The sequence below is a fragment of the Platichthys flesus genome, chromosome 11 (assembly GCF_949316205.1).
Source record: "Platichthys flesus chromosome 11, fPlaFle2.1, whole genome shotgun sequence".
Taxonomy (NCBI): Eukaryota; Metazoa; Chordata; class Actinopteri; order Pleuronectiformes; family Pleuronectidae; genus Platichthys; species Platichthys flesus.
Genome location: NC_084955.1, coordinates 12,279,878 through 12,299,691, shown reverse-complemented (window position 1 = coordinate 12,299,691; position 19,814 = coordinate 12,279,878). Strand labels below are relative to the sequence as shown.

The window sequence follows — 19,814 nt, the reverse complement described above, 5'->3', positions numbered from 1 at the left end:
GTCACTTCTGGAGTAAATGGAAGAACCAGCCTGAAGGAGAGAGAATGACAAAGTTAACATCTGGAGCTGGAATTGTAAACAAGCACACTCACACACACACACACACACACACACACACACATAAACACACAAATACACACAAACACACACACTAAAATACAGTTTCACATTGTTCCTTTATATGAATTCACCATAACCACGAATACTACTTGAAACTGAAACCACAAAATAACACAAATACCAGCAAAATGTCACCACCTTAGAGGATTTGATCTTTTATATCACAAAAGTACAACACCCCCCCCCACACACACACAGACACACACACACACACACACACACACACAGCATGCTCAGTGGAGTGTGCAGAATGGAGGATGAGAAGAGAAAGTCATTAGAAAGCAGCCATCCAGATGTCAGCCTGGGGAATTGGAGCTGACACTCAAATATGAACTTTGTGTAACTCCACATTAGCTGTACCCCCTCACTGTGTTTGTGTGCGTGCATGTGCGCATGGGTGTGTACGTGTATAAAAGTGTTCCTATGACATACTGCATATGTAACGTCACTAAGGGTGTGAAAGAGCAAACGTACCACATAGAAGTTCTCATAACGATGAACCATGCGGCTGCTGATAAATTTAGTTTATTGCGACTGCAGCGCTCTGTGCTCATTAAACATGCAACTAGTCACGGTTCTTGGCAGTGGCCTCAACCTCCTCTAAGGAGACAGGTTAAACTCACAGACACTTGGACTGGACTGGCTGATTTGAGCGCTTAGATTATATCTTAATCCACATACACAGGGACCATAGTGTCACTATGATAAATAAGAGATTACGTTGAGTGTTTTTGATGCACATACACACAGGAGACTTTGGATGAACTCTGAAAATATCCCATTAAAAATGACAACCCTGATGAAATACTTTGGATCTCAATCTCAAGATTAGAGGAGTTTCTCTGTTGTTTTGGGTATACTCCACATTATTTCTAATGCACCTCGTTCTCTGTCTCCCGTACAGCTCCATGTGACCATCAGTAAGACATCGGTGAAGGTGGTGTTGGATTGTTCTGCGGTGGGGGAGAAATCCATCACCGCGGCCGGTAACATCACCACAGATGGGGTGGAGATCCTGGGAAGGATGTTCCGGTCCAGAGGAATAGAGAACAACTCTGCTCCAGTCAGTACCCAGTCTTGTCTTTATTATTGTAAAGTGCACAATGAATATAACGTGAATGCATATTAATTTATGATTCCTTCTGGTCTAGAACATTTTAAAGTATCCTCTATACATTACAGTATGTACAGAGGGATTATCAGAACAGTAGGGCACAAGTGGTTGGGCAAAATCAAGAAGTTGACCATTTTTTTATTTAAAGTAATAAAGTAAACATGTCAAGTCTTATTTTCCAGCCAGCTCCACATATTTCATAAAAAATAAACTCTTGATTTTCTTTTACATTTTCTTACTCAGCAAGAAAGCCTGCTGCCTGCCCCAGCCCGGCTGGATGACGTAAACCAACGAGTAAATTAAATACTGCTTTAACAAAGCAATATTAATCTGCCAGTTATAGCCGTTCCTTTGTGCAAATTAAGTATATATAACGAGTAGAGATGTACAATGGGATTTACATAGCTGATACTTTTTTAGCTGTGTCGTACAAGCGCTCAAAAAACAGGCTAAGGAGAAGGTGAGATATCCTGGGCCTCTTACTGAGCACTACTATTACCACCTTTATATATTTGACCTGTTCTAAGTCAGTTTATCAACAGACTGGTTATTGGATGGTTATTGTTTAAAAAGTATGTTTAAATGAAACCTAACGGCTCTATAAGTGTTCTCTCTTTTTATACACAGAGCAGAGGCTTTGTTCTTCAGAGCTAGTTTTGTTTAGGCTACACAAATAATCCTTTTCATAAGTTAGAAGAGTCGTATATTCAAAGAGTTCATAGTGACAGTGGGGTTTTTAAGGGATGAGTTTTATTGGGGGCATTACGAACCTGAGCAAGAAATCAACATGAATACACAACAAGCAGGTTTTCAATCAGTTTCAATGTTAGTTCCAGTTTGACTGAATTTGCTCAGCTAGTTTAATTCAAAGACGCCCCGTTGTTCTGTGATAGCAGGTTTATAATTACAAGGATAAGACTGTTACACACAGGCTACAAGGCCAGACTTCTCCCTTCAGGCATAAAAAACATTTTGCTTTCAGAAATTGCAAATCATTTTCCAATAAATTGGTCTCTTTGTGGATTTGAAGATGTGACATTTGAAAATGATAATGTGGTAAATAAGGACCTTGATTGCTTTTTAACTTGAACTAATTTAACTGAGCCTTGGATATTTGAATCAACATTGGTTTAATTAAAGAACGGTTCAGTTACTGTACATCAGCCTTTCAGGGACCTTATCTATACTTGAAAGAATATTTAATCAACATCAGGTAAAAACTTCTAAGAGAACACGTTTGAAGTAACATAAGATTATGTTAAAATGACATGTAAAATAAAAGGAAATAGAAAAGAAACACATTTTCTGCTAATTTTGGTAAGAAAAATGTATAATATAAAATAATAATAATAATCCTTACAATTTCAATAGGGCCTCACTGTCTGTCAGTGCCTGTCAGTGCTCAGGCCCTAATTAAACGTGACACAAGCTGTTTTCAACAAATACAGATAATGATTGTGTAAATGAAACGAGTAAACTGAATTTCTTCTCACTCTCTAATGATGTGTTCGTGTCTGCATGTTTTGAGCTGAAGATAAAACAGTTTCACAGTCAGTTTGTTCTGTGTGGGAGTTTTCCATAGTTTAACTGGTCTCTGTGATATATACATATATTAAGTTTGATATAAATGTTTGACGGTTGAGGTAATGGGGGAATTCTGGTTTCTGGATAGTCAGACATGGAAGATCCTCATCGCCACCCTTCGAATAAAATAAACTGTGTATGTCAGCAGGCACCTTCCTCAGTGTTGATGCTGAATTGAAGAAATGAATCAAACACAAGACCTTGATGTAATTTAGAGCTTGGTTTACAGTTGAAGATTAGAGTAGCCTCCAGAACAAGTTCCAGCACTTTCAGCTTCATTAGAGCTGAATCAAAGTGTTGTCAAAACTAGAAACACCCCAAAACCATTACAACATATCATGATGGATTTGTGTGTGTGTGTTTACAGTTCCAGCTCCAGATGTTCGACATCATCTGCAGTACATCCTGGGCCAGCAGAGATAAGTGTTGTGAGCTGCCAGCATTAGTAAGAAACTAACACACACACTCATACTCTCTCACTCACTCTCTCCCTAACGCACACACATACACAGACCTGCTCGGATTCAATTCATTACAGAATTGTCTACCTCTGTGAGTGCACAGTGGTTTTGATCCAACTGAGTTATGATGAAACCAGGATTAAAGCCAAGTTACTTTGACTCTGTACTAAATCAATGAGTATCAGCACTGGTCCCTGTTAGTGGGGCCTGTGGTCGGGTGGGTAATTTAATTTATGGGATTGAAATTCCACTACTCAGAATGTTGAGAGTCTCTCTGTATGAGAACACAATGATCAATTAACATTTAAGGTATAAAAAAACACACACAACAAACAGACACACTTAATAGCTACATGTTAGTGAAATGCAACTGTACAACCCAACAAAGCAATATCCTTGTGGTGATTACAATGCTCACCTCGTGCTGCCCCCGCCGAAAGGTCAAAAAATTGTTTTATTTAACTCTGTGGTCATTTTTAGGTTGAATTTGTTCTCGGTCCTGAATTGCACATACATTACATTACTGTGTGCACCATGTTTCTATATTTTGCTCACCCCACATGGCATACATGAGGCAAAGTCGGCCTTATGTATGAAACACCCCCGTACAGTCTCCAAACTGTACACCGATCTAACGTGTGTGTTTGTGTCTTCAGAGAGTTGAGGAGCAGTGCCCTTCCATGCCTCACGCTTGCACCTGCTCCCAGGACAGTAAAGGACCCCCAGGACCCTCTGGACCTCCTGTAAGATATCACTCTTTCTTGTTCATTAATTATTATAAAAATATTATATGGAAAAGAGTCAAAACCCGACTAAACGTATGGTATATATTTTATGTGACTTGTGTACTTAAATTATACAAAATGTTCCCAACAAAGTTCATGGTGACAGGACATTCCATTTCGGTCGCCTTTTAATTGCGTTAAAATCCACTTTACCTTCGGCTTTGTTCGTCTCTGCTAAAACCTGCTGGGCAAACGATGTGTGACAAAGGAAACTGGTATCCAGTAAGCCAGTCGGCAGCTTTTTCCCTCCACTGTTTGTATTGGTGACTCATAATTGATCGTGATTATTCATTGTTGATTGGGGCGTAACGTGAATGAATCTTAAATACTTCGCTTCATTTGTCAACATTAGCTGCACCTGAGTTGCGTCACGTAGATTTTAATCGGCAATGGTGGCGAAGAAAACTACTTTCTTGATCACACGCTACTTCACGACCAACTATTTAATTATTTGATTCAATTATAACCCGGATTTCTCCCCCCCCCCTCTCCTCTCTGCACACTATTTTCATATCTCAATGCATTTGTTTACAAGCTTTTTCCTTTGCATTTTCACTTCTCCCTTGTGTCACTTAGTCGCTCATTCTCTTTGAGTGCCTGTGTTTGTATCTATTCCAGAAAAGGTATTAGACTGTCAATAATGGATCCTGCTGGTAAATTTCAAAGTGAGACAGACACTCTGGCAGCTTTGTTAAAAGGTCAATTTCCATACGTGGAATTTACTATTGGATGTTCAGAAAGTCGATTCAAAAGTCTCAATTCACAACGCTTTAGTGGATCCTCACGGGCAGTTGGTTTGCAAACATAATAGGACATTAAAAATACATTTTCACACATAAAATAATCAAAACGTGTAAAATATCAGCGAGTAAGGATGAAAGGTTGAAGGCTTAATGACAGTGGTCAAACCAGGCCTGACAAACGGATTCAGGGACAATATATCATTCGATATATATTGTCTTTTGTCCCTGATCCATTAACATCTGTAACCAGTTGCTTTTAAAGCTATAATCTTAATGAATATATATATACAAAGATAAACTTTGTTTATATTGTCCCTTTCAAAACACAGTTACAGGCTGCTTTACAAGTTAAAAAGGAAAAACTGAAGGCAGACAATAGGAAACTTTTAAAGAGCAAACAACAAGAAACCAATCTGAAATAATTTTGATTTAAAGATCACACAGATACAGAAATAAAAAAGGGTAAAAAATAAGGGAGAGAAATCTCTAGGCGTTGAGGTGACACATGTTAGAGAAAGAGGGATGATCTCACAGAGAAGCTGTATTCATCTCACGCAGCAGCAGGTAAAACCTGATAGAGGCTGAAAGATGAGAGCAAGTAAATGAGCTCATTTACTACCTGTGACTTTTTCTCTATATTCTCTCTCTTCTTTTCCTTCTCTCTTTATCGCTCTGTCTCACATTTGATGTCTTCATTTTCTTGTTCTCCTATTACTTCTCCTTTCTTAAGTTATCTCTCTCTGTCTCCAGCCTGTGGGACTGAGGTCAGGGGAGAGTTGTGGATCGACACAGGAATGGTTTGAGAAACTAATCAAAGTCAAGTCGGACAGTTTTTCATCCCTGTCTGGGGAGCTACATTCACTTACTCATCTACAGGCCACAGCCCTCCCTTCTTCGTCTCTACGTCTCTTTATCTATCTATCTATCTATCTATCTATCTATCTATCTATCTATCCTTCTATCTATCTGTCTATCTATCTATCTATCTATCTATCTGTCTATCTATCTACTTATCTATCTGCGGCTCTCTCTCGCTCTCTCTCTCTCCATGATCCCTCTTTATCTCCCTCTATCTCTCTATCTATCAAAGACCTACACTACTGGTGAATATTAGCTTAAATCAAATTTATTTTAAATAGCGATTAAGATTGAATTTGATTATTTTTTTCTGTGAAAACAACTTATAAATTAGCTTAATTTTGGTATTTAATGACATTTATTTTCTTAATTTTCTCGTTGTAATTTAGAATAAAAGAAGCGTGAAACTGGTTAACAAGTCTGAACATGATTCTGTGGTTTTTTCTTTACTGTACTTTCTTCTGTAACCTCAACCTCTTGTCTCCTTTTCGATTTTTCATTCTCTTTTTCTCATTTCTTTTATATTTTGCCTCCAATTCATCCCAGAGCCTGAGGCGCTTCTCCCTGTTCCCTCTCATTTTATTCCTCCATGTGCCTCCGTCTGTCTCTCTGTCCGTGTCTGTTTCTCTCTCTGGCAAAGAATGGGGCTCCTTAAATCACATTTTAACTGCAGCATATAGGTGTAGATGAATGGTTTATTGACAAAATCATGGCCACTTCTGTGCTAAAGCTGTGCTCTGCAGTCAGTGGGGCTTTGAGAAAGGATGAAAAGACGATGCCATTCCCCTTGTTAAAACAACATAATGGTTGTTAACAAAATAAATGTATTAAATCCCCCTGCGGAAGAAACAGGTTCAGACAGACAGGAAAACCTTCAGCTTCCATGACACACTGTGAACATAGAGAGTTAAAGAGTAAACATCGAATGTACAAATAATTTGATGTTTTGCTGTCGGGACTTAGTGCGCTGCGATAAGTGGAGAAGTGTGAATAGATGGAAATGAATACTTTGCTCTACATGGAGATACCTCATGTAGTGTCTGAACCCACAATATCCTGTCGAGTAGAGACACCTTGACAAAATGAGATGGATTTAATTAGCATTAAATAGAGTAGCTGATTTTATAATGAGAGATTAATTGTTTACCTATTAATATATTATATTCTTTTTTCAAAACAGATTTGCTATAGTTTGATCCCCACCACATAGACAGGTGGAAGTAGAGAATCAAAACATTGGTATTTTATTCTGCTATTTTACTGTTAATGTTTCCTTGCACTGCAGCAAACGTCTTCACTTTTCTAAATCTTTGAGTCACCTTTGTTATAATATTGATCAGCTCAGCTGAATCGCAGTGTTGTCTGTTCCCCCCGACTTGGCACAGGCTCGGCTCGATACCGAACATCAGTGGGCAATCAATCCGAGATCACGGAAAGAAAGACTTTCTCTACACACCATCTCTGTTTGTTAAATCTGAATTGAACCCCTGCGGTTTGAGATCCAAATGTTACGACAAAAAATGTAACTTGCTTTTGCCATCAAATTGCTCAGTTAAATGAAAATAGCTTTGTAATTTATTTTTCCTTGAAAAATCCAAACGCAAGTTGTTTGTATTTAAAGATCATTTCAGGTTCTCTGCATGTTTGTATCCCCAACAGTTCATGGGTACACACAGGGGTGGACTGGGACAAAAATTCAGCCCTGGCATTGTCTGTCCAGACCAGCCCACTACTTTATCAGCGGACGCCACATAGAAGTCCACAAATCTTGCGACGTCTTCTCTCTCTGCATACTACTGTTACCACCTAGCTCAAAGATGGCAACAAGAAGGGAGGCCACACACAAACCTCTCAAGCCAAAAGTAAATTTATCTAACTCCAAATCAAGATAGCTCTAACTACGTAGTGGGATGTGTAAAATATGTTACGCGTCAGTGGTGTTAACAGTCTTTAAATGTGTGAAAATAAGGTGTGATGTATGTTGTAAGGTGCAGAAGCAAAGAAAAACAAAGGCCCCATGCCCCTGGAAGCAGCCTTTAGATCTGCAGCTGAAGCCCAGCCCAAAAGGGCAGGCCCAGGGTGACGCCCCTGCCAGCTCTACCTGTGTCTGGAAAACAACTCCTCAGGCTCTCACATGTCAAGTGGTCAACCTGAGAAGGACATGGCTACATTATAATGTCTCTAATCATCACAAATTAAGTATGATTTCATAAAACATAAAAAATGATAAACTCACCAGACTAGAGGAGACTCAACAGACAAACTTTGGTACAGTGAAGGCAGAGATGGAAACAACTCCTCAGGCTCTCACATGTCAAGTGGTCAACCTGAGAAGGACATGGATACATTATAATGTCTGAAAAATAAAGAAAATGTTTTCCTCTGTCCTGCACCTAGAGTTGAGAACTTTTTTGATGTATGTTTCTTTTAAAACCTTTTGAAAATTTTTTATAATTATGAAGTATGAATTTATACATTAAAAAATACATGATAAACTTACCAAGTAGCACGACTCCTCAAATATATCACAACAACCTGTAATGGAGAATAATTGATCATTTAGTGTACATGATCACACCATTAAGGATCAACACATAAGCACAATAAAACTTCTGAAAATAATTATTAAAATGACAAATAATGAATTACTACATTCATAATGATTATAAATGATTAACAATGACAATGTGTGATAATAACAATACTATTAAATATTTCTCACCTTATCAGTGGAGCAGCTTTTTAAGCAGCTCACTCTTCTCTGCAAGTCTGTCTATCAGCGAGTCAGAGTCCAACGCCATGAGAATGTCTTTCTCTCTGGCCATCAACATAAATGCCTCCAATTTGTCAGGTGAGAGGGTGCTTCTGAGTCTGTTTTTAATAAACTTCAGGATTGAAAATGTGCGCTCACAAGCCACCTGCGTGAGGGATAATGTAAGCAGGTATTTATAAGAAAGGCCTAGGACAGGGTATGCATCTGTTAGCATGTTGAAACGGCGAAGTATCTGGTAGCAGCACAGAGGCTTGTTTTCATTAGGACACTTTACTAGTGTTTTCCAATGCAAAAAAGTCAGATCATTGTGACAATACCTGAAAATTCTCAAGACAGCACTATACACAGCCATTTGAAAACTACAGTAAAAGTAACACATTTACACACAAATTATACCATTAAATAGTTATCACCTCAGTAAACAATAAATTAATTGAAAGATTACAATAAATTCAATGGCAAATATTTCAAATTTAACTAAATATTCCCTATAGGTTTACTTGTATTCTGTTTTCAATACAGCTTGATTCTGCATCTCTATTTACAGCTCAGAAAGTTTACTGTTGCTATGGCAACAGTAAACAACGTTAGCAGCTCTTAGCTAGCTTAGCTAAATCATCTGAACAATAATAACCCATAATATCACAATTCGGCATATTAAAACAATATCAAGAACGTTTTCTACTTTGTTTTGGACATGCCTCAAAAATGTAGCCTAGCCAGCCCCAGGCCAACGTTACTTACCATGTGTGCCTCCACTCGCTCATCATTGTCGAGTCCTCCTCACTCGTCTCCCGGTGCACCTGCTGCTGCTGGGCTGGTGAACCCGGCACCAAATAGGTCCGTCAGCTTGGCACATTGAGCAGCCTCCACCTCCAGAGACTTCAGCTTTTTTTCCCGCTGCTTCTCAGCGCCACCCGAGCTTTTTTTGCTCTTATTTTCCATTTTAAGTTTCTGTCTCAGCAGCAGCCCGTCCTGTGACTCCCCCCGCCAATGCCATGAGGTCCCGCCCCACCCTGGTTTGTGTTGTGATTGACAGCACTGTCAGGGCTCTCTGAGCCTGTCAGCCCATGATTGATTGACAATGACAAACAATAGACCAATAATATGTGTCGATGCTGGCAACACACTGCTAGCCCTCTGTAGCCAATTGGCCGGCCCAAATGGAGGGAATTTAGAGAGGAAGAAGAGAAAAAAAAAAACATAGCGGATCAGACCGGCCCACATTGGGTCAACGACCCACCGGGACGATGCCTGGTATGCCAGATGGCCAGTCCACCCCTGGGTACACATTGTTGGAAGAAAATCCATTTAAAAACTCTTGCAGAGACAAATTGCTGAGTTTACCGACAATATCAATCAGTTTGAGGAAAATGTTCTCTTCCGTGACGTGAATGCATTTGAATCAAAAAATATTTATAGTCTGAAATTTAAATGTGTCTCTTCGCTGCCAAAAATAGTATTTAATGATAGTTCCTGCGTTTTTAAGGTATATTCTTTTCAATTCTCATATACTATATATACTGTGGAAAGAGTTATTGGTTGCTTTAGTTATTCCCTCGCTCATCTCCAGCACCACTCTGCAGCTCAGCATTTGGGTTTTGTGACCCAGCAGCAAACCTAGTTCCAGAAATACAAGGAATTGTTCCACTACAGAGACTGAGGCGTTCAAAGATACCCACTTGATGTTTCTAACTCAGACTGTTGAAGTCTCACAGCTTTTACATGACTGAGCAGTAGTCGGTTGATCATTTAAAGTAGTTCTCTCAATGTTGCACATCAAAATAGAGCTTAAAAATCAGAAGCAGTGTGTTAAGTGACAAACGTGGAACCGCGCAGACATCATGTCTAGCAGTAGTAATGAATACCAAAATATGTTCTGTTTAAAGATTGACGACATGACTGCTGCCAAAAGTGAAGCCAAAGCATCTTTGCTGTCACCTGGTGGCTCGCTGCAGTTTGGGTTTTAAACCCGGCCTCCTCCATGTTGATGAATGGAACATGACCCAAGCTAAAATGTCAAATATTTCTTTCTTAAAGATGGTTTCTGTGATTGTGTGTAGTTCTTATCATAGTGATGTAAGTTCATGAGCTAATTTGAATTGTAATTTTGGTTTAATTTGCTTGTTTAATGCCATTAAAAACAAGGTTCAATGTCATGATTAACAGCTGAGTGAAACTCAGGCTGTTATTACATAATGTGGCGTTGTCCGTATCCAACTTATTTTAGCTTCATATCTCAATAATGGGGGGAATTGCAGATGCGTCCATCGTCTTTGTATACAGTTTATGTAAGAGATATCTAGCAGTCAGTGATCCTGACTGGTAAAGCAAATTATCACGAGGTCAAACTTACAGTATATGGGGAGTAAGTTTGCTTCTATCGACTTTTCTTTGTCCGAAATTTAGAATATTGTATTATATGTACACTGGTATTGTCTATTAAAGTAATACAAAATTATATTAAAAAGATAGAGAGAGATGATCCACAGTTCTTCTGTTAGGACTCAACTGTTGCTTTTACTATATACATGTTTCCCTTCTCATTATCCTCTGCACATTGGCTGAACACTATTGGAACTAACTTAGCCCCCGACCTGCTCCCACGGGAGACCTATTCAAGAAAATACAGGAAGAGGATGTTTCCCAAATGGACCAATGATTAACAGATGTGTGCGGTTTGTCCCCGGATAAACCTCAGGGCTTGAGAGGTCAGCCCAGGGTTTACAGATCCAGACTCCTGCTGTTACCCCCAGATGCAGAGTAATGAAGTGCAGAGCTCAGAGGGACAGTTTACAGCCGAGCACCACTGGCTTTTGTCCATCATATTTATAATCCAGACATATCACAGAGCTGTGTTCGTCTAGTTTTATTAGATTAAGCCACAATTTCCATGTTTCTCAGACATTTTAGGCACAGAATTGATAATGTGCTGTTTTTGAAAACTGTGTTTTCGATGTTACCTGTGTTTCAGGGAGGTCCAGGTATAAGGGGAGCCAGAGGAGACAGAGGAGAGCCAGGAATAACGGTGAGTAAAGCACACTGAAATCTCAAACAGTATATATTTTCACGCGTTTGAGCAAATGTGAGGTAGCATGTTCCTGCAGGAGGAAGCAACCCAGGAGTAAACAGCAGGATTCAGACTGTGTTTCAACAGGCAAGGGAATCATTTAGATTCATTTATCTCAAACCTTGAGTAGAAAATCAATATTTCTTAGATGAATTAAACACCCTCCTTCAAAATGGCTGGTCATGGAGAGCTCCATTTAATGTATCAGATTTCTATCAGAAATCTTCATTGAGTAAAATTGGCAGCATCACTTTGCACTTTTGAATAAAAACACAACAGCACAGACAAGACTGAGCAAAGCTCTTATTTTAAGTACATTCTAATCATATGACAGGAGCACAGCTCCACCGTCAGGGGTGAAACAGGCTCCTTCCCTTCCTCTGATGAACCCAGTGATTACATATTAAAAGGTGTGAAGTGAACACCAGTCACAAATAGAGAGTTATCTATGCTAGTCTGCTGATTGGCACTCTTACTCTCCTGTTTCTAACAGACGAGCGTGGACACCATAGAATGGAGACCCGACCTGAGCCCGCAGGGACTAAAACTTTGAAATGATAATCGCGTTTGGCCGGAATATCTACTTAATTGTTTTAAACTGAATGTGCCTATAATCGAGGACAACATGGGGCTCAGGGTGGTTTTGGAAACAAAACAAAAAACAGAATGCCTGTCGGGCTCAGTTAGTTTTCTTTCAGATGTAGACGGGGCTCGTACAGAAAACTGCAGCTTAAATCGTACTCTATCACCGACTCCATCCCAAAGACTTATTGGAGTGTTTGCATCTGCTGTAGTTCTGCTGTGGAAGCCTCTTCCAAATTGGTACAAACCATCAAGCTGTGGTGTTCACCACAAAGCCTTATGCTGTCCGGAATTTCCCTCACGCTCCCATGATAGTAATTTAATCTTCGATTGAGAAAGAAATATATGCTTTGAAACAAAACTTTAAAAGATGCAGCAGGGGACCCGTCACTTCTGCTCAGACCCACACAGCTGCCAATCCCCAAATTAAGCTGGTTTTCCTCCACCATGTGTCCTTCTCTGACTCCGCTGAGTGACAGCGTATCAAGTGCAGCACATGAAGTGGCCCACCCAGAACTTACAACTAAGCAAACATGACTAGAAAGCAAAGATGGGATCCGACGCATGAAAGGCTTTCTCAATACAAACCACGTGTGTTGTGTTCTGGGCTCTGGTATTGGACTGGGTATCTGTCCTGCTGCCACAAATACAGTACATATCAATACATGCCTGCCAGATAGCACTTATCTTCACTCAGAGTATTTGCATTATTACTCAGCTCCCCCATGAATTTACCGTTATTCATCCTCAGGAATAAATTTGGATGAATTGCTTGCTACAGTATGAGCACCGATAAATGGTCGAATAAATTGTGCAGTTATTTAAAGGAACCCTTCAACTGATTGAAATTTCATCACCCCTCAACTGATTGATCTTTTCCGAGTCGTTTGGCGGCATATTTTATTATTTAAATAAAAACAACAGATTTCAGTCCTGCTCGTTTTTCCTTCTTCCCACTATTCATGTGTATCTGATCAACGGTTTCTTTTGATCGTTTGCATGGATAAGAAAATACGTGAAGCCAGTAACAGTGTGGTTGAGAAATAAAACAATAAATACAGCCGGGGTGAAGATTACTTTGGCTACCGCTGCTGCTGAGCCAACAAGATACAAATGCTGGGAATCAGGGATGGTTTATTGGAATTCTTCTCTTCTCTTCTCTTTTCTTCTCTTCTCTTCTCTTCTCTTCTCTTCTCTTCTCTTCTCTTCTCTTCTCTTCTCTTCTCTTCTCTTCTCTTCTCTTCTCTTCTCTTCTTTTCAGTACAGTTCTATTCTACTATCCTCTCCTGTCCTCTGCAGTTTGCACACATGAATCAAACGAGGACATGGTGGCACAAGCAGATTTGAGATGGATGGACGAGTGTCCCCATCCATCTGCTGTAGTAGATCTCATTATAGCAGCAGTCAGCGATAGTTAAAAGCCACCTGGTAGTGATGATGCTGTAGTTTGAGTGTAGAGTGGATCAGCCTTCAGGGGAATAGCTACATGAGTGTAACATTGTCATATAACAATAACATAATAATAATAACCACTGTACAACTTTTTCAGACATTTGTTAGTTATATTGAGATCAACCATACACTTTGATTTATCATGTATGCATAATATGTTTAGATTGAACTCATTTTAGCGTTTTGCAATCTAAATCTTTTTTTATTAGTTAAAATATATTTGTATGTGCTGATTTTACTTTCAGTAAGGACCATAAAGGTAAAGAGTTAAAATGCATTCCAAGAATATCTAGTATTAATTAGAAGATGAGGCTTCCAGCAGGTCAAGAGATCAACAATAATTTATCACTAAATCATAGATTTTGCAGACAATAATGCCGATAATTTCGTGAAGCTTTTGAGTTGTAACTTAACATGAGCTGCTCAAATTTCTCACAGCACATTGAGCATTTTCTGTTCACATTTAGGCAGCGAATAAACTTTGTGTTTTGTTTTCACAGGGACCTCATGGCTCAGTAGGAGCGATTGGCACTTCTGGACCCCCAGGGCCGCCTGGCCCTCAGGGGCCCAGTGGACTCTCCATCCAGGGGCCCCCGGTGAGGCTTTGCCTGTTTTTGTGTGCATGCTGAAAGGTAGTGAATGTCACATTTACAGGTGCATTGTCGCATAATGAACATTTTAATAACTTTTGTACATTATAATTTCTACAATAAAATAGGAAAAATTTGCACATTGTAACTCTTCTGACAGGAGAAAGAACCACGGTCCAAATGTTTAGATTGAGTTTCAAAAGAAAAATAATTTTAGAAATCAAACTGGTCCCTGAACAGTATCTGGAATCCAGACAAACACCAAACATGGCACTAGAAGTTATTTTCTTTCCCAAGCATAGCTGTTAAATTAAATTATGATGAAAACATACTCATAACATATGTGTTGTGAGCCATTCCCCTCCCTCCTGTCTGCAGAAAGGTCACAAAATGTATGCAATTAGAAATTGACTTAGCATCGAGCCGCTAACCACCTGCCAATATAAGCTGACAAATGTTGACGTTTGGCTCAGATACACTTTCACACTTGTGGCTCTCGTCCAAAGTCTGCAGAGGCTGTTCAAGCGGACGTGCGGTGCCTCAGCATTTTATTAAGATAACTGATGTTGGGTTTTTCCAGTCCCGTGGTAGCTACCAGTGTGACCAGTGGCCCAGCTGAGACGTGATGATGCTATCTGTTTTGCAGGGGGCTGCAGGAACGAAGGGAGAGAGAGGAGAGAACGGTCCAGCCGGACAAATGGTAATACAACAATTCCTTTAAAAAAAAAGGATGTAAAAGTAAGAGACAGAGGTTGGGATGTGTGTTGTATGACTCCCTGTATCACAGAGAACTATTTTACAACCTGCCTGACATGCGCCAGATCCTACTTCTGTTTTTGTCTGGACCAAGAGACTGGACCAAGTTTTTTTTAATAACAAACCCAGAGTTTATTATGAATATAAATGAATGAGTGAATTAAAATGTGTTTTCATAAGAGGACGGTTGGGCCTTGGTGGAGGTGTCATTCTAGTTTATCATAAGTTCATGTGATATAAATCGGTTTCACTTTCAATTAGTTAAGAATCAGAAAAAAACCTCTAGACGAATGTTCAAAATATTGAGCACCTTACAGGCTATCATAAATTTTCTTCTATAAATAGAAAAACATTTATTATTGTTTTATTATTCCAATAAAAATATATTATTTGTTATTTGAAAAAGTTAGCTACGAAGACAGTTATAGTATAATTTAAATTCTTAAGTTCATAAGTTCAAATCCTTAAGGTGCAGTTATAATAACACAATGTTAATGAATATTTAGATCTCTAAATCAGAGCTGTATCCGGGCAGAAAAAACGTTGCCTAGTGTTCCCTCATAGTTTAACAACTGCGCAATGTAAATGGGGGAAAGAGCAGGAGGAGGTGAGAGGGTAAAGTAAAATGAAGGATGGGGTAGTGCTGTGTGTATGTGTGTGTGCGTGCGTGCGTGCATGCACGTGTGTCAAGTGTTTTGTTGCTGACACACACATGCACATTGACCCAGACACACAACAGTCTGATGGAATCATTGAGATGTGCAGAATCATTATCAGCATCTTCATTATTGGTCAGTGAACCACTCAGAATTGATACTGAACTAATTTGATGGATTTCTTGTGGGAGCTCTGGACATCAGCAAGGACAGAATCTGTGTTCTGGTAACTACATACCAGGAAAAGTTTTTTATTCCTGTGTCATTGCGTCTCTCAGATTAATGATGGTGACAGTGGTTTTCTTTTATATATTCCAGTAAAAACAGCTTTCCTGACACTTAAAGAGCCTGTACACCCCCCAGGTGTTAGTTATTCTGCTCTATTAGAAAATCTGCCCGGCTTGAAGCTGGGCAGGGAATAGAAATATATTCGCTTACCAAACTCAGTGCTCCAATAATAGTTTTTAGCTGCAACGAGACACACCACACACACACACACACACACACACACACACACACACACACACACACACAAACACAATCACACACACAAACACACACACACAAACACAGATTCCAGAGGAGAAATCAAATCACCCTAATCAAGTGAAAACACCAGTGAGGATGAAAGCGCATTTGTGTGTCTGTGTGTACTCGCGTGTGTGTAAATGCATCACTGAGGCAACATGTAACATGATAGAATTCTGATTTAAAGAATACACAACAGTTTGGGCTTTTTGTTTTAAATGTTTGATGATGGCAACATTTTAAGGCCTTGTCTACAGTATTGCGGATTTTTCTTTGAACATATATTTTCTCCTCCATTTTTAAAAAGTCTCCGTCCACACAATCTTCGTTTTACAAAATATCCTCTGTCAGCTAATTTCCCAAATGCTCCTTTTGACATTTACATACAGATATGCAGAGACAGGAGTATTGAAAAGCTGCACTTTGGAAGGATTTGGTAGAAAATCTCTGCATTAGTGTTTTAAAATGCAGATGGCTGAGGGGCCCAAATTCAGTTATTAGTTTCCACATTAGTGGGGACGGGTTTAAATATTAACAGGGCTATTATGTTGAATAAGCTTCCTGACAGATAATTGGTGTAATTCTTCTTAGTTGGTTTTAATGTCTCAGCTGATAACCTCATTATCACCACATCTGAACATCAGATTTGGCCATAAAGATTAAATCAAGCGTACAAAAACACAGGTTGTGCTCACATTTCCACTCAGCATAAAACTTGTAATCGCTTGTAGGTTTCACTAGCATATTTTATTTTGATGAATTCGCTTCAGGTGATTTCAACAAATTGCTTGAAAGTTGTGAGTGGAGGCCAACATCCATAAAAGCTCTTTCGGCTCCAACCCACTCCCACACTGAGTGGAAGTAGATCGTGATGCAGCAGATATCTGCAGCCTCAGTCTGCAGCTGTGCCTGTTGTAGAGAGAGAGCAGCTCCATCCTTCAAACACTTTGATCAAACTTATGAGCTGGAAAAATAACACTTCTACCTTTTATAGTCTCCTGGCTAAGACGGATTTTTACTTAAAGCGCCCATATTTGACACTTTTCCAGTGTTTTATTTGAAGTTTTGATACGCCATAATATATTTTTGCAGTTTTAGGCCAACGCAGTACAGTTTAACATCCCCCCCATGCTTCTGTCTGGAGCTCTAAAGCAACAACAGGGAATTTGTGTCTTGTCTAATGAGACTCTCTTCTGATTGGCCAACTGTTTTCTGGGTGATGCACAGCCGAGTCAATTGCAGGTAGTGGGTTGTACCCTTCTATTATCGTAGCATGTCCATCAGCGAAACTTTGCTGCCAGGGCTTCATCCCCTGATGAGGCTCCATCCCACGATATTTTCATACAGTCTCTGATCTATACCCTCTGAGTGCCTTAGGTTAGACAGTTGGTTATCTTTAAAAATGTTTAGTAGTAGGGTTGATCACTGAGTAGTGATGCTGATAAGTTACTTAAACTCTTTCATCATTGGGGACGTGGTGTGAGACTAACTTTTGTTAGGATGATGATGATAATCATTGTATTTACTGACCGGACAGGTGTTCATTACAGTGCTGAGGCCACAGTAAAGACGCTTTGTTTTACTGATAATCATGGCTGATTAATGTCCCTTGGGATTTTTATACATTCCGTTGTCTGACTGATGAAACGCTGAGAAGGAGAAGGAGAAGTTGATGTGACTGTAATTCAGTCTCAGGCAGGAAGTCATTTTCAAACTGTTTGAGTTACTGCAACAGTTGTTTAATTTTCTTAGATAGGAGGAGTAATAACCAGTCTCATGAGGAGAGAGCAACCAGTCTCCAAACCGTCTCACCAAGAGCTGCGACACTCTCTCTCTGCCTGCATAGTCCTATTAATAAAGCTGGCAGTGCTGGCCTGTGCTGCACTATATTACAGAGTATTAATGTGTTTTGTCATCAGAGGTGTGTGTGTGTGTGTGTGTGTGTGTGTGTGAGCTTGTGCGTGTGTGTCGCTTTGTGTGTGTGTGTGTGTTTGTGTGGCTCAGTGGGGGAATATTGTAGCTTCCAGGGCCCTGTTGTAATATACGAGGGACCACAGAGAATATCGCAACTCAAAATCATCAATTACCCTCTTCCCTCTCCTTCCCTCTCTCTCTCTCTCTCTCTCTCTCTCTCTCCCCCCCCCTCACTGCTGCGCTCTCTCCCCTCCTGTCTCACCCCTCCCCTCCCTCCCTCTGTGTCTCACTGCAGTAAATACAATGTAACCTTGTCATCAGCGTCCCTTCCACCTCTGTTTCAATTTGACAGTGAGAAATGCAGCTGCAATGAACATTGAATATTGTTTGTGTGTGTGTCTGTCGTCCTCATTTCTCAATTTCCTTGTGTTTATCGGAGCGGGTAGGTGTTCTCCAGCTATCAGTTTGGTTTGCTTTTCAAAGACTAGAGAATAAGATATAAGAGTGTGTGTGTGTGTTTGGCAATAATTTATACTTCTGATTATTCATGTATGTACACTGATGCACACAAGGAGCGGTGCAAAGCAAACCCAAATGCTAACATGTTCAATCAGAATCACTTGTGCACCTGATGTTTCTGATGAGACGTTGTTATTTTTTCATCTCGCTCATATTATTCTCAAGGCCTGTTTGAGAAGCTCTGATTGTTGTGTGTACTGAGAAGGGGTGTGTATGTGTGTTTGTTGTATTCTGGGATTCATGCCAGCTACACAGCTTTAATTCCCTCCCTAGTTTAGCATGTGTAAGCTGTGTAAGTGTGTATGTGTGTGTATAAATATATGTATATATTTGGAAATGTGCTTGTTCACCCTTTTGAGAGAATTCCATGAGAAGGTCGATACCACTCTCCTATTAATCCATTAAGATTTAAGATTTAAGATATTCATGTTTCCAGTCTTGTTGCTTAGCTAAGCAAGCTTCCTCTTGACTGTAGCTTCATCTTTTTAACTGATAGACGTGAGGATGCTATCAATCAATAGTGCATAGTGCATATTTCTTTAATAAATGGTTTGAAATAACTGTAATGCAGGTGTAAGCAGATTTATTTTTTTAATATATATATTCGTCAAACTTCCATGAAGCCTTTGTAAATGATGTATGAAAAGGTCAGTAGTGATATGATTTCACACATTCAAATCCTTAGTGTTAATAGTAATGATTATAAATAAAATATTTTGTGATTTTTTCATTGATTATCATCTATTTAAGCAGTTAAACAAAATTGTAGATGCTCTGTCTCTGCTGTGTTAATGTGCACCTACAACTCCATTATAATATATTATATTGCTTTATACAGAGAGTGGAGGTGTAAAATACAATTTGTTAGAAACAAACTTCTTATCAAGTCATTTAGGGCCTGAGCTTTGTTCTCTCTTAGAGATAGGTTTCCCTATCAACTTGTTTAAACTTTAAATAATATCTATTTACTTTAGATTGTTTTTCCTTTTTCCCTAAAAAGTAAGTTGAAATCCACTTGGTGTACAGGCAGTTTTTTTCCACTTGTTAAATGGAGTGTTAGGATGGATATCTTTTGCAGTGTGGCTGGGGCAGATGTGAAGGCTTACTTTCTGTGTGTGTGTGTCTGTGTGTCTGTAAATACGCATCAGCCAACATCTAAACAACAGTCCATCATTAATCATATGAGGCCTGTCCTCTGTGACCCCCATGCTGTAATTTGTGGAACCTTTTAACAGTGTTAACTGTCCTGTTTTATGAGCTCCCCACTAATACTGAAGTGCAGAGATAAATCACCTCAACACTTAATCCA

At 39.4% G+C, this 19,814-nt stretch overlaps 1 protein-coding gene across 1 annotated transcript in view; it reads left to right on the top strand.

Annotated features, from left to right (window-relative positions):
- Positions 1-19,814, top strand: part of col14a1a (collagen, type XIV, alpha 1a) — a 127,902-nt gene that overhangs the window by 87,997 nt on the left and 20,091 nt on the right. Inside the window, exons 34-39 of the mRNA XM_062398960.1 lie at positions 1,025-1,183; positions 3,186-3,263; positions 3,936-4,022; positions 11,413-11,466; positions 14,043-14,138; positions 14,779-14,832. Of these exons, the coding sequence (XP_062254944.1) occupies positions 1,025-1,183; positions 3,186-3,263; positions 3,936-4,022; positions 11,413-11,466; positions 14,043-14,138; positions 14,779-14,832 (528 nt within the window). The remainder of the gene's footprint in view (positions 1-1,024; positions 1,184-3,185; positions 3,264-3,935; positions 4,023-11,412; positions 11,467-14,042; positions 14,139-14,778; positions 14,833-19,814) is intronic.